This window comes from Rana temporaria, chromosome 1, assembly GCF_905171775.1.
Source record: "Rana temporaria chromosome 1, aRanTem1.1, whole genome shotgun sequence".
NCBI classification, from domain to species: domain Eukaryota; kingdom Metazoa; phylum Chordata; class Amphibia; order Anura; family Ranidae; genus Rana; species Rana temporaria.
Genome location: NC_053489.1, coordinates 642,630,609 through 642,645,802, shown reverse-complemented (window position 1 = coordinate 642,645,802; position 15,194 = coordinate 642,630,609). Strand labels below are relative to the sequence as shown.

General features: G+C 47.6%; 1 protein-coding gene across 2 annotated transcripts in view; it reads right to left on the bottom strand.

The window, feature by feature from the left end:
• The window catches only part of RNF24 (ring finger protein 24), a 211,443-nt gene that overhangs the window by 32,980 nt on the left and 163,269 nt on the right, over positions 1-15,194 (bottom strand). Inside the window, exon 1 of one of the 2 annotated variants that reach the window (XM_040335484.1) lies at positions 3,664-4,115. The exons of the other annotated variant lie outside the window; for it this stretch is intronic. Within the exon in view, the coding sequence (XP_040191418.1) occupies positions 3,664-3,722 (59 nt within the window). The 5' untranslated portion in view covers positions 3,723-4,115. Of the gene's footprint in view, positions 1-3,663; positions 4,116-15,194 lie in introns of those variants that run through there. 2 annotated transcript variants of the gene reach the window in all.

The window sequence follows — 15,194 nt, the reverse complement described above, 5'->3', positions numbered from 1 at the left end:
GATTAACGAAAATGCGAGAGCATTAAGTGAACCAGAGGGGTTAATAAGGAAGGACACATGCCTCCATAAATCGCATAGGAATGACCAGAGTGCGAGTACTCATCAGCCGTTTACACACATCAGCTTATACAAGCGATGGCTAAAACGAGGGCTGGTTACAGTGGTTGGAACGCACGGTCAGCAAGGTGGGAGTGTCTCCTCCAAGGCTATTGACGTGTGACCAATCAGTATAGCAGAGGGGTGGGAACTCTGTATCCCGATCCCTCGGACCACGTGACCGCCGCGCACCAATCAGAGGTGAGCGGTAGACGTCACTGACAATGAACCCGCAGTAACGGTGCACAGCTGATGGGGAGTTACTCTACAGCCCTGTCAAAGGCTGACCAATAGGGTCCACGGAGGGGAGGTACCAAGATCAGAGCTCCCACTATAAATTAAACAGTCTAAGACGTGTAGCCACGCCCTCTGAAGACGTGGACCTATCACGAAACGCGTCAGGGCGTGACTACACGACGATTCAGCTTGCAAGGCAGCCCAGCTTCTACCCGGGACTTACGAGGGGAAATTTGAGCCTGAGTAATTTGGAGCCATATTCCTGAGTGAGCAGAGGCAGCAGCCTTTATGACAAGCGCTTTTTATCTTTAATCTTGTGTAAGCATGAGCGGGTAGCAGGGGTTTTATGATTATAAATAAAAAGGATTTTACACTATGCAAAGTCTCTCTTGCTTCCCTGCATGATTGCCAAGCTACACTGATTGAAGAGCGCACGGATCATCACTATACACCAGAGGAGGAGAACCGATGAGTGATTACCACCAGTGGATGTATCCAATGCTTTTAAAGTACTACTTTTTGGTGAGTACAATACCTTAGGGGGAAATCACAGACAGCTCCAATCAGCATTTGAATGAACAAACAGCTATACTGTGAAATCACTCCACACAAAGAACAGCATATTAGAGGAAGTGCAAGGACTATCATTAATTGATTCACAAAGAGTGTGGACACATGTTACATAATACCTTTATGCATACATAACTTTATAAACTTTTTCCTCAACTAACCATTGCAGTATATGAGTATTGGACTCATAAGCCATTTGATAGGCTTTTTTTAGCGCTGTTAATGTTTTATTAATATTTCTTAATAACACATCGTTTTTTATATCTCCTGATACACCGTCGTATCAGAGTTGCGTCGGTCGTATCTATGCGAGTGGTTCATAGAATCAGTTACGCATAGATATGCCTAAGATCCGACAGGTGTAACTGTGTTACACCGTCAGATCCTAACTGCAATTTTAAAATGGCCGCTGGAGGGCGTTCTCGCTGATTTACGCCGAGTATATGTAAATCAGCGAGATACGCCAATTCACGAACGTACGCGGGCCCAACGCAGTCACTTTACATCGTTTACGTAAGGGTTTTCCCGGCGTATAGTTACCCCTGCTTCTATGAGGCGCAGCCAATGTTAAGTATGGCTGTCGTTCCCGCAACAAAATTTGAATTTTTTACGTCGTTTGCGTAAGTCGATTGCGAATACGGATGGACGTAATTTACGTAAACGTCGAAACCAATGACGTCCTTGCGACGTCATTTGGAGCAATGCACGCTGGGAAAATTTCCGGACGGCGCATGTGCTTTTCGATCGGCAAGGGGACGCGCCTGATTTGAATAGTACACTCCCCCTAGCTGCGGAATTTGAATTCCGCCGGGGGATTTACGATACGCTGCCGCAAGTTTTGAGGTAAGTGTTTTGTGAATTACCCACTTGCCTCAAAAACTTGCGGCGGCGGATCTTAAATCACATAGGTTAGCGGATCTTAAGATCCGCTAACCTATCTGAATCTGGCCCACAGATTATAGTAATGATAGGTTGTGCAACCAACAAATGTCCATCCACAAATGGAAGCCTCCACAAGGGGATTAGAAGAAAAATCAAGCAGGAGCTACAGAGTATAAAAAGAGAGGCGCCTCTAAGTGTAGCAATACGTTGCTAAATGTTGTACCTTCATTAAATGTCACAATTTTGCTACACTTAGGAGGAGCCTTTCGTATCTTTTATACAAAGTTGTGACATGACGCTACTCTTATATCAAGACATCGCTTGTATATCAAGTCAAACTTTATTAACCACTTGAGACCCGCGCTATTGACAAAAGACGTCAACAGCGCGGCTCTAAAGTGCTGGGTGGACGTCTTTGGACGTCATTAAATTGCATTACCCGCGCGCCTCTGGGGGGCGTGCAGCGGGTAAACACTGTCACGGCGCATCGCTGAAGAGCCGATGCGTGTACCTGTTGGCCGCGATGTCCGCCAGGTACACGCGATCGTCGGTAAGACAGCAGGGACGTGGAGCTCTGTGTGTAAACACAGAGCTCCACGTGCTGTCAGAGGAGAGGAGACCAATCTGTGTCCCTTGTACATAGGGACACAGCATCGGTCGCCTCCCCCAGTCACTCCCCTCCCCCCACACAGTTAGAACACACCTAGGATACACATTTAACCCCTTCCTCACCCCCTAGTGTTAACCCCTTCCCTGCCAGTCACATTTATACAGTAATTAGGGCATTTTTATAGCACTGATCGCTGTATAAATGTGAATGGTCCCAAATTTGTGTTAAAAGTGTCCGATACGCCCGCCGCAATATCGCAGTCCCAATAAAAAAATCGCAGATCGCCGCCATTACTAGTAAAAAAAAGAAATAATAAAAAAAAATCATAAATTCTGTTCCCCATTTCGCAGGCGCTATAACTTTTGCGCAAACCAGTCGCTTATTGCGTTTTTTTTTTTTTTTTTTTACAAAAATACGTCGAAAAATACATATCGGCCTTAACTGAGAAAAAAATAGTTTTTTTTTTAAAAAAATTGGGATATTTATTATAGCAACAAGTAAAAAAAATATATATTTTTTTTAAATTGTCGCTCTTTTTTTTTGTTTATAGCGCAAAAAATAAAAACCGCAGACGTGATCAAATACCACCAAAATAAAGCTCTATTTGTGGGGAAAAAAGGACGTCAATTTTGTTTGGGAGCCACGTCGCACGACCGCGCAATTGTCAGTTAAAGCGACGCAGTGCCGAACCGCAAAACCTGGCCTGGGCATTTAGCTGCCTAAAGGTCCGGGGCTTAAGTGATTAAATGTCACAATTTTTCTACACTTAGAGGAGCCTTTCGTATCTTTTATACAAAGTTGTGACATGACGCTACTCTTATATCAAGACATCGCTTGTATATCAAGTCAAACTTTATTAAAAAATTTTGCTGGTCTTGCAAAACGCTCTCAAACCAAGGTTTTACTGTATTATTATACAGGATTTACATAGAGTCAACAGTTTGCTCAGCGCTTTATAATGTAGCCATTAGGAATTCTATAGCGATCATACATACAATTTTAACCCTTATTCTTTGCTAAACAGCAGGATAAAAACACGCATCAGATGTCGCTTTTTGGACGCCAACGCTGCAACAAACAGCCAAACAAACTAAATATAAAACACTTTCACTTTCAAAGCCAACAAAAAAAAGAAACAATTAAAAAAAGGCATGGCTCTGGAAATTCCCCGTCTCCCCTTCAAAAATAGTTGACGGGGCTCCAAGATTCCAGGCTTCCATGGAAGAATGTTCCAATTGTCTGTAAGGAGGGGGGGGGATGAAACTTACCCAGCACGGCTGCCATTGTACTTGTGCAGTTGGATGTGTATGGGAGGAAAGAACTGCATTGTGGAGAGCGGAGAGATGTAGAAGCTGCTGCAGCTGCCAGATCTGTTTACAAAGGACCTGGGCCAGTCCTTTATGAGTCAGCGGCCGGGAGGGGAGGAGACTCGGAGTCACATGGTTATATAAAAATAAATAGAAAAAAAAGTGGGTGCTTTTTGTAGTTGCCAGTCACAGGAAGTCTCGTGGAGTTGTGTCACCGGGAGAGCAATGTTGTAGCCGTGTCATGCCGCAGCAAAGCGCTCAGTATAATCTGATGACTGATGTGTCACCGGCTTCATACCCCACCCAGCTATAAAGGGATGACAGTTCATTCCCGGCAGGTGACAGCTTGTCCTACCGATCATATAAATCCCGCTAATGCCGGGACCCTCCATTGTCAGATTAGTGCACCTACACGTCTCAACATACATTACCAAAAGTATTGGGACGCCTGCCTTTACACGCACATCAACTTTAATGGCATCCCAGTCTTAAAGCCTCGTACAGGGGCGGACTGACCATTCGGGCACTGCCAGAGGGCCCCATGCCACTAGGGGCCCCCATCAGGGTTGCCAGCCTTCGTAAAACTAGGAACTGTATGTAAAAATCTGTTTTTTTTTCTGCCGCTAGGTGTCGCCTCGTAGTTTTCCCCGCCGTCTATGCAAATTAGCTATTAACGCGAGATTCCCGAAGGTACGCGCGCTCGACGCAGAGAATTTACGACGTTTCCGTAGCCTTTGCGACGCGTAAAGTTGCCCCTGGGTCTATGAGGCGCAGCCAAATGTTAAGTATGGCCGTCGTTCCCGCGTCGAAATTTAAAAAAGTACGTCGTTTGCGTAAGTCGTCTGTGAATGGTGCTGGACTCCATTTACGTTAACGTCGAAATCTTGCGACGTCATTTAGCGCAATGCACGTCGGGAAATTTTAGGGATGGCGCATGCGCAGTACGATCTGTGTGGGAATGCGCCTAATTTAAATGATCCACGCCCCCTACCTGGATCATTTGAATTAGGCGGGCTTGCGCCGGAGAATTTACGCTACGCCGCCGCAACTTTACAGGCAAGTGCTTTGTGAATTAAGCACTGCCCTTAAAACTTGCGGCCGCGTAACGTAAATGAGATACGTTACGCCGCCGCTGTTTTACGCAAGTATACGAGAATCTGGCCCTGGGTGTGTATATTGTGTGTCTGTGTGTGTATACTGTGTGGCCCCATAATCTATTGCCTGGGGGCACCATAATCTCCTATTGCCTGGGGGCCCCATAATCTCCTTTTGCCTGGTGGCCCCATAATCTCCTATTGCCGGGGGCCCCATAATCTCCTATTGCCCGGGGGCCCCATAATCTCCTATTGCCCGGGGGCCCCATAATCTCCTATTGCCTGGGGGCCCCATAATCTCCTATTGCTGGGGGGTCCCATAATCTCCTATTGCCTGGGGGCCCCATAATCTATTACCGGGGGCCCCATAATTTCCTATTGCCCGGGGGCACCCTAATCTCCTATTGCCCGGGGGCCCCATAATCTCCTATTGCCTGGGGGCCCCATAATCTCCTATTGCTGGGGGCCCCATAATCTCGTATTGCCCGGGGGCCCCATAATCTCCTATTGTCCGGGGGCCCCATGAGTTGTCAGTCCGCCCCTGGCCTCGTACACACGATCGGATTTCCCGACAGGAATTGTGCGGTGACAGGCTGTCGTCGGAATATCCGACCGCTTGTACGCGCCATCGGACATTTGTTGTCGGATTTTCCGCCAACAAATGTTGGATAGCATGCTTTAAAATTTTCAACAAATGCGTGTTGGCGGATTATCCGATCTTGTGTACAGAAGTCCATCGGACAAAACTCCAAAGTACAAACATGCATGCTCAGAAGCAATGCTAACCATAACACAACATTAGCAGAATTTGCAGTTTGCAGTACAGTTTCGTGTTTGTTGGCCAACAATTCTTTGCCGTTTGTATGCAAGACAAGTTCATGGCCAACACCCTATGGTCAAAAGTCAGTTCTGTCCGCTGAAAATCCGATCGTGTGTACCAGGCTTTAGTCCATGGGGTTCAATATCGAGTCGGCCCACCCCTTGCAGTTATAACAGCTTCAACTCTTCTGGGAAGGCCAATATGGCGCCGGCTAATATAGAGCAGCAGTGTGTCGAATAGAAGGATGTTTGACAGTAAGAACGATTTTTGGGCATACTCTTAGTGCCCATTTTTATTGTAAATAAATATTTTGATTCCAATATTGTTTAAATCAGGGGTCTCCAAACTTTTCAAACAAAGGGCCAGTTTATTGTCCTTCAGACTTTGGAAGGGCCAAATTGTGGACAACGGGGGGAAGAAAATGTCCCGGGCCCAGCATCAATGAGAATAAATATAGCCTCAGGGTTGGTGGTCAGTAGGTGTAGTGCCCATATTAGTAAGAAGAGTAGTATCCCATCATTGGTATCAGTAGAAGAAATAGTGCCCCCTCGTTGTCAGTTGGAGGAATAGTGCCCCAAGGGCCGGATAAAGGCTAGCAAAGGGCCACATCTGGCCCTCGGGCCGCAGTTTGGAGACCCCCTGGTTTAAATGGTTTATCTTTTGGAGAGTTTACTACCGCTTTAACTGGCAGGATCCACCCCCCTCTGCAGCCCAGCACTCCAGTGAGCGCTGGAGGGGCAGAGCAGAGAGCGGGTGACTGACCGGCTCTCTGCTCACTGAAGACCAAGAGCCAAGTGATCAACACTCTTTGATTGATCAGTTCTCGGTCTCAAAGGCAGTGGGGTAAAAGATGCAACATCCACCATAGGTATATATATATATTTTTTTTTTTTCCAGTCCCGAGCTTCTCTTTTAAATTTGAGCGTCAACGGTGTTTGATTGCAAAGAGAAACAATGGCCCGGATTCAGGTAGATTTGCCCCTTAGTTACGGAGGCGCAGGGCAGCGTTTTTGCCCTGCGCCCCCGCAAATTTCCTGCGCTACCCGCGATTCACGGAGCAGTAGCTCCGTAAATTGCGTGTGCGCTGTGTAAACTTGCCCTGCGTAAGGGCGCCTAATGTAAATGATCCCGTAGGGGGCGGGAATCATTTAAATTAGGCGCGCTCCCGTGCCGAGCGTAGAGCGCATGCTCCATCGGGAAACTTTCCCGACGTGCATTGCGGCAAATGACGTCGCAAGGACGTCATTTGCTTCAAAGTGAACGTGAATGGCGTCCAGCGCCATTCACGAATCACTTACGCAAATTACGTAAAATTCGAACGTCGCAACGCGGGAACGACGGGTATACTTTAGCATTGGTTGCCCCTGCTATTAGAAGGGGCAGCCTTACGCTAAACACGCCGTACGGAAACAACGTAAATTGCGTACGCAGGGCTCGCGCAACATTGTGAATCGGTGTTAGTATGCAATTTGCATACTATACACTGAGCACAATGGGAGCGCCCCCTAGCGGTCATCGCAAGAATGCAGCCTAAGATATGCGTGGCATAAGAGCCTTATGCCACGCAGATTTTAGGCTGCAGTCGGCGTTACGATGTTCCTGAATCAGGAGCATTCGTAACGCCGGGGCAAGTAAGCAATTGCGCTGTGTAACCTATGGTTACACAGGCGCAATTGCTTCTTGAATCCGGGCCAATAATTTTATCACTGAAGCAGAGATGCAAGGTGGCAATTTCAACATTTGTTCCTCACAACCATGTACAGGCAGTCCCATCCATGTTAGACACATGGGCGTTTGACATCTGTGTGGGTACAGGTGGTTGTGTGCCCCAGTACTCACACTACGAGGTGGTATCAAAAAGTACTTAATTGATCCATGTTTACACACGATCACCTTCAAAATGGTCCCCTTGCACAGCAATACAACGTTCCCAGCGTCCTGGAAGTCCTGGAAGCGTGTCAAACACTTTCTGCTATGCGCCCTGGATCTCCGCAATGGTGTCAAAACAGAGACCTTTGAGCTAAATCTTCAACACATTGCAACACCGCCCTAAACTTGCCGAATCATCTCAAATGTGTCTGTGGCAGATCTGCCCAGTTTTATGCAGAATTTCACGTTTGCTCTTTGTTCTAACTTGCTGTCTATGGGCCAGATTCTCCAATATTCTGCGGCGGCATCGCGTAAGCTATTTACACTACGCCGCCGCAACTTACTGGAGCAAGTGCCGTATTCCTCAAGCACTTGCTCCGTAGTTTGCGGAGGCGTAGTGTAAAAGGCCCGGCGTATCCCCGCGTATTTCAAAGGGGGCGGCTTATATTTAAATTAAGCGCGCCCCCGATCGAACTGCGTATGCGCCGGGCTAAAAATAGCCCAGTGCGCATGCTCCAGTTCTCGGCGGAAAACATCAATGACGCCGACGTGTGCGTCATTGACGTAAAGACGTATTCAAAAACGACTTAGGAAAACGACGTACCCGACGGGAAAAGACGACGCGGACCCGACGCCATACTTAACATGGCATACGTGGGACTGGCGTAAGGTTACCCCTCATATAGCAGGGGTAACCTTACGCTTACGCAAACGACGTAAGCGATGGTTACGCAATGCGATTTCGTTCGGGAATCGGCGTATCAGGCTCATTTGCATAAACAAATGAGACATGAACGTAAACGCCACCTAGCGGCGAATTACATTTAAGATCCGACAGTGTAAGTGACTTACACATGTCGGATCTTAAGCGTATATACGCGGGTCAAAAAAGAGAGATACGACGGAGTTTCCTGAGATACTCCGTCGTAACTCTTCTGAGAATATGGCCCTATGATGAAATTCACAAACGTGGTAACAATAGCACCAGTTGCACAGCTCCCGATATACACAGGACAAGGTCCTTTGGCACACTGACATATGACGGTTGGTGCGCCCTGTGACTGTACGTGATGCCATCCGTTGGCGTGTTACAAAACTAGTCTCAAAACTTTTTGATACCACCCTATCTAAGCTCGGCAAAATGTATCCGTATGGATGTCATAGTTACATAGTAGGTGAGGTTGAAAACAAAGACACAAGTCCATAAATTCCCTTACGCGGAAAAGTTTTATCCCTATTGTGGGGTTACCAGTACGGTATTTGCACATTGAAATCATATGCCCTCTCAAGCGTCTTTTCTCTGTCAAACTGGTAGCAGCGGTTCAGCCCCAGTAGACATGAATGGGACTGCCTGCATGCAGAGGCAAGGAACACCTGTACATGCGGTGCAGGCAAACACGGCCCTGTTCACGGATGCACGATTAAGTACGCCAGTGAAGGAGGCCTAACAGGGATCATTTGAAGAAAAAAATATATTTCTTGAACTGGCAACATGCCTCATCGTGTGATTATTAAAGTGGAGCTCCACCCTAAAGTGGAACTCCCGCTGATCGGAACCCTCCCCCCCCTCCGGTGTCACATTTGACACCTTTCAGGGGGGAGGGGGGTGCAGATACCTGTCAAAAGACAGGTATTAGCACCCACTTCCGGCCACACAGTTTCAGGTAAACTGCAGGCATGACGTCATCACCCCCCCCCCCCCTCCGTTGTGTTCTGGGAGCACTCGGCTCCCAGTACACAGCGGGAGCCAATCTGCAGGCGTAGTGCGACTTGCGCATGCGCCGTAGGGAACCGGGCAGTGAAGCCGGAGTGCTTCACTTCCTGGTTCCCTCACCAAGGATGGCGGGGGGGCAGCAGAGTGACAAAAGATTGCTCGTCCCCCGCTGCGGACGGCGCTGGACTCCAGGACAGGTAAGTGTCCTAATATTAAAAGTCAGCAGCTGCAGTATTTGTAGCTGCTGACTTTTAATATTTTTTTTAAGCGCACATCCGCAGAATTAATTCTTTAAAAGAGAGGTCCAGCCTGAGCTGGTTAGGCTGGGCTTCTCCTCTGGGTCACAAACGTGCAATTCGTTTTGCACTCCTGTGACCCGTTTCCAGCAGAGAGCAATGTAAAGTGAGCTCTCTGCTGACGTCGCCAAGATCAGTCCAGGCACCACGTCATACCGATATCGGAAGTCTGGATCTGCCAGGTGCCTGGGCTGATGGCAGTCTCGGCCTCTCAGTGAGCCGCTGAGACGGCCTCTCCCCACCCCTCCACAGCTCAGCACTCCAGTGAGCGTGGAGGAGCAGAGCAGGAGAGCTGCTGATTGACAGTCAGCATCGCTCTGCTCGGGGAGCTGAGAGAACTGAGCCATAGGCGGTGTTAGATCGCTCGGTTCTCAGTAGAGAGGCGCCGGGAGACAGATGCTGCATCCACCTAGGTAAGTATGAATCTGCAAAAAAAACAGGATTCCCATACTTCTCCTTTAAATAGACGCTTGAAGTAGAGCAGAACAGAGGTTGTACAATCAGACTGTAACATGTGGTCAGCTTCAGGGCCTTTGTCAGTGAGCTTTGGTTCAAGTCAGACGGGTTTTGCAATCCATACAAGTCTGTAGAAAGCAAAACCTGCATGAAACAGGTGAAATGCAGTTCAGGAGAGTCATCTGCACCACCCAGTGAGTTCTCAATGATCTCGGGAATATCTCAAACTGATAACATCGACACCCGCCCAATGCCCATGGACATCAACCCTTTTTTTTACGTAGTTGTTGGAAAAACCTAAGGCCTACCTAAAGCATCCATCCATCATCACTCAGACAGGTCCATTAGTTATCATTAAATCTATAGCCTATAGCGTTATTAGTAAAATCTGGATTGTACAGTCTGTGGCCCAGATTCTCATACGAGTTACGCCGGCGTATCTCCAGATACGCCGTCGTAACTCTGAGTTTGAGGCGTCGTATCTATGCGCCTGATTCTTAGAATCAGTTACGCATAGATTTGTATTAGATCCGACCGGCGTAAGTCTCTTACGCCGTCGTATCTAAGTTGCATATTTACGCTGGCCGCTAGGTGTCGCTTCCGTCGATTTACGCGTTGAATATGGTAATGAGCTTGATACGCCGATTCTCAAACATACGTGCGACCGGCGCATTTTTTTACGTCGTTTGCGCAAGGCTTTTTTTCGGCGTATAGTTACCCCTGCTCTATGAGGCGTACTAATGTTAGGTATGGACGTCGGAACAGCGTAGAATTTTTGACGTTTTACGTTGTTTGCGTAAGTCGTCCGTGAATGGGGCTGGACATAAGTTACGTTCACGTCGACTAGGCATTGAGCGGGCGCAATTTAATTTGAAAAATCAACGTGATCCTGAGCATGCGCGCGCATGCGCCGTTCGTTAAAAATGTCAATCACGTCAGGTCACGATACATTAACATAAAACACGCCCACACTAGCCTAGTTTGAATTACGCCGTATCAGATACACTACGCCGCCGTAACTTAGAGCGGACAAATTTTCAAAATACGGGACCTGCCGCTCAAAGTTACGGCGGCGTAGTGTATCTGATCACTTGTATCACGAGTATGCGTGTATTTAAGATCAACTGGTTACATCACATCTGTATTTAGCAGACGTAAGGTTTTTTCCGGCACAAAAAGATGGTTACTGTGTATGGAACAATCCGTCATATGAAAGATCGCTCACCAGTCTGATGAGCGCGGTCTTATTTCAATGCATGGCTGATGTGTCTTTGGACAAATACGTGAATAAAATCTATTGAGCTGGCTGTAGACATTAGATTGGCTGAACCCAAGACCGTATTCCAGACCTTTGAGACCGAGTGCGAGTAACGATTTTAATTGTCATGTGACAGTGGCACTAATATGACGCACTGATGAAGCGTGGACTGTGTCAATTTTTTTTTTTTTTTTACATTTCTTTTAAAATGCTTTTTTTTTGTGTGTGTGTGTGGGGGGGGGGGGGGGGGTTTACAATGTAACTTTTAAATATTTATTACAATTTTTTCATCAGCCCTATTAGGGGGCCTTGTGGAGATATCAGGGGTCTAAAAAGGCCCCTGATATCTCCCCTTTGAGACAGGGAAAGGGATTAAGGACATAGATTCCCCAGTCCCATTCACTGCAGCCTCAGCTGCACTGAAGATGAATGGACTGGAGACAGAGGCTCTTCTCCATTCATAAACTGAAGCAAAAACATAGTTTACAATTCTTAGTTATGAAAGGACAGAGTCACTGACTCTGTCCATTCTGAAGAGGAAGGAGTAGGTAAATGACAGATTTACCGGCTCCTTCCTCCGCTCTCCATCCTGAAACATACGGGACATAGGGGACCCAAGGGAGAACATAGAAAGTCAGAGAATACGCAGGGGAAAACGGAGGAGGACACAGAGGGCGACCCAGAGGACAAAACAGATCGGGATCCGGAATGCCGGGGAGGATGCAGGGGGACCCAGAGGACAAAACGGATCGGGATCCGGAGAGCCGGGGGGGGGGGGGGACGCAGGGGGACCCAGAGGACAAAACGGATCGGGACCTGGAGGAGGACATGGAGAATGTTGCAGGGGGACCTGGACGTACAGGACGTCAGCGCGAGAGTAGCCGAGCCTGCCCGACGATACACGAGTGTACTGCGCTCGGTATATGTCGGCGCAGTATTCAAACTCGGCGCGGGAAACGAGCGGGGAGGATGCGAGGACACCGCAGAAGGACGCCGGACCCGACGAAGAGGACACCCGAAGCCGCAGACGGACGCCGGACCCGACGATGGACGCCGCGCAAGACACCAAAACTGTAAGTACAAATAAACTTTTTTCCACAGGAATTCGGGGCAACTTTAGGGGTGCGTGCTATACGCGGGAGCGCGCTATACCCCGATAAATGCAGTATTTTTGTTTTTTAACCCCATTATGTTATTAAACATCTCAGGCCTGGGTCACACCTCTGTGTTTTTTGGTGCTTTTTGCAGAAACACACTACAGTTCATTTACATGTTTTCCTATGGGACACGTTCACATCCAGGATTTTTTTTCAGGTGCTGCGTATTTGGAAAGGGCAAGGACTTTGTTTTTTTTGGTTCAATATACTTCAATGGAGAAGCTGCAGAAAAGCATGCAATGTGTTTTTGCGGCAATTTGTGTTTTGTAATCTGCCCAAATTTTTTTTTAAATGCAATTTTTTATTTTTTTAAGGCTATTATCCAATTAATCGATTAATCGATACAATAATCGGTCAACTAATCGATTATGAAAATAATCGTTAGTTGCAGCCCTAATGTGTACAGACCGGTCAGGCTGTAATGTTAGAATGCCAGGGCAGCTCAGCCACCTGATTTTACTGCCCCGTGGCCACAAAGGTGAAAAAGCCCTAACACACAAATGTGAGCCATGACAACGTACAGCCGTGTTAAACATTCAAAATCATAAGGCAGTCCATTCATTTTTAATGTTTACAAGCTCAGCAGTGCAATATTCAGGTCACAGCGACTCAAAGGTGTTAAATCCGGACTAAAAATAGCAATTATTTTCTTATGCAAATACATTTTGTTTTGTCTGTTCCTCCTTATGACTGATCAGTATTGTTCCAGGACCAAAACTCAAAGTGGTGACATAACCAACGGATGACAGCTCAGTGACCAGGACTATAGATCTATAAATGAAGGGTCTTTTCACACATAGGGCACTGTGCTGGGAAATGTATATATATATATATATATATATATATATATAGTGTGTGCTGAGCTCTGGATGGAGAATGAATGGCACCACACGACAGTACAGGAACACAGAGAATTGTGGTGCACTGCAATGATGCAAGTGGGGTTTTCTTTTGCCTTGAGGGTGATCTGCCAACCTATTTAATGATGGGGCACCGTTTCTCCCATTAATACCAATGATGGGGCACCATTCCTTCCACCAATACCAATGATGGGGCAATATTCCTCCCACTAATACCAATGATTCCTCCCACTAATACCAATGATGGGTATTAGGGTTGTCCCGATACCACTTTTTTAGGACCGAGTACAAGTACCGATACTTTTTTTCAAGTACTCGCCGATACCGAATACCGATACTTTTTTTTAAATGTGTCCCCAAATGCAGCCATGTCCCCCCACAAATGCAGCCATGTCCCCCCACAAATGCAGCGATGTCCCCCACGAATGCAGCGATGTCCACCACAGATGCAGCCATGTCCGCCACAGATGCAGCCATGTCCCCCACGAATGCAGCCATGTCCGCCACAGATGCAGCCATGTCCCCCACATATGCAGCCATGTCCCCCCACATATTCAGCCATGTCCCCCCACAGATGCAGCCATGTCCCCCCACAGATGCAGCCATGTCCCCCCACAGATGCAGCCATGTCCCCCCACAGATGCAGCCATGTCCCCCACATATGCAGCCATGTCCCCCCACATATGCAGCCATGTCCCCCCACATATGCAGCCATGTCCCCGCCATGTCCCCCACATATGCAGCCATGTCCCCCCCACATATGCAGCCATGTCCCCCCACATATGCAGCCATGTCCCCCACATATGCAGCCATGTCCCCCACATATGCAGCCATGTCCCCCACATATGCAGCCATGTCCCCCACATATGCAGCCATCTCCCCCACATATGCAGCCATCTCCCCCACATATGCAGCCATCTCCCCATACCTAGATGCTGCCGCCTAGTTAATCAGCGTGCGGGGAACATTACAGCTTTCATTTGAATAGCTGTCTGTTCCCCGCCGTGCCGCGTATAGACACTCCCCCTTGCTCGGGATTGGACGGGTGATCTGTATATCACAGTGCAGATCACCCGTCCAATCTATACGCAAGACGGCGGGGAACAGACAGCTATTCAAATGAAAGCTGTAATGTTCCCCGCACGCTGATTAACTAGGCGGGGGCGTTGCGGTATGCGGCGGCGGCGGCGGCGACGGGGGGGTTAGTATCGGATCTGGCATTGGGGGCATTTGCGGGAGTACAAGTACTCCCGCAAATGCGCAGTATCGGTCCCGATACCGATACTGGTATCGGGACAACCCTAATGGGTATGCACCGCATACTAGCTCATTATGAATTACTTACCTCAGATTGAAGCTCCCGTATCGCAGCCCAGTTGTTTCTTCTTTTGTGTTTTTGTATGGAAGAGTAGAAGGGTCTACCTTTGCTCAGTGAGAAAACATCAGAAAAAAATATCAGTTCTCTATAGGGTGGCCCCCAAAGAGACACAATAATCCAGAGCTGGACCGACTGAGGAGCTGGGTGGTGACAATGGCAATTTTTTACGCCTTTTCTGTTGATGCCAGTGGAAGCACATGTTCACAAAAATACACAGGATTACGTAAAAGCCAACAACTTTCCGTCCGGTCTTTAAATGCCCCTTGTGGTTTGGAATTTCCCAGCTACAATGAGATACATTGTGATTGTTTACTTTGTAATGTTTATAGCTTTCTGCACAAAGTATTTCACTTTCACTATAAGTACTTGTTTAGATGACATTCCCAACCAAAAAACACACAAGAAAAATGGAGGATGTGAAAGCGCCATTAATGGGTTTAAGTAACTCTGAAATTACCAAAATGATGCAAATCGCAACATTTCACTTGCCGGTGTTCTGCCGATATGGTTCTTCCTAGCAATATGATTCCCCCTTGACTGCGCAGGCGCAATCCGAGCCAACAGAAATCACAGAACCTGATCAGCTGTTT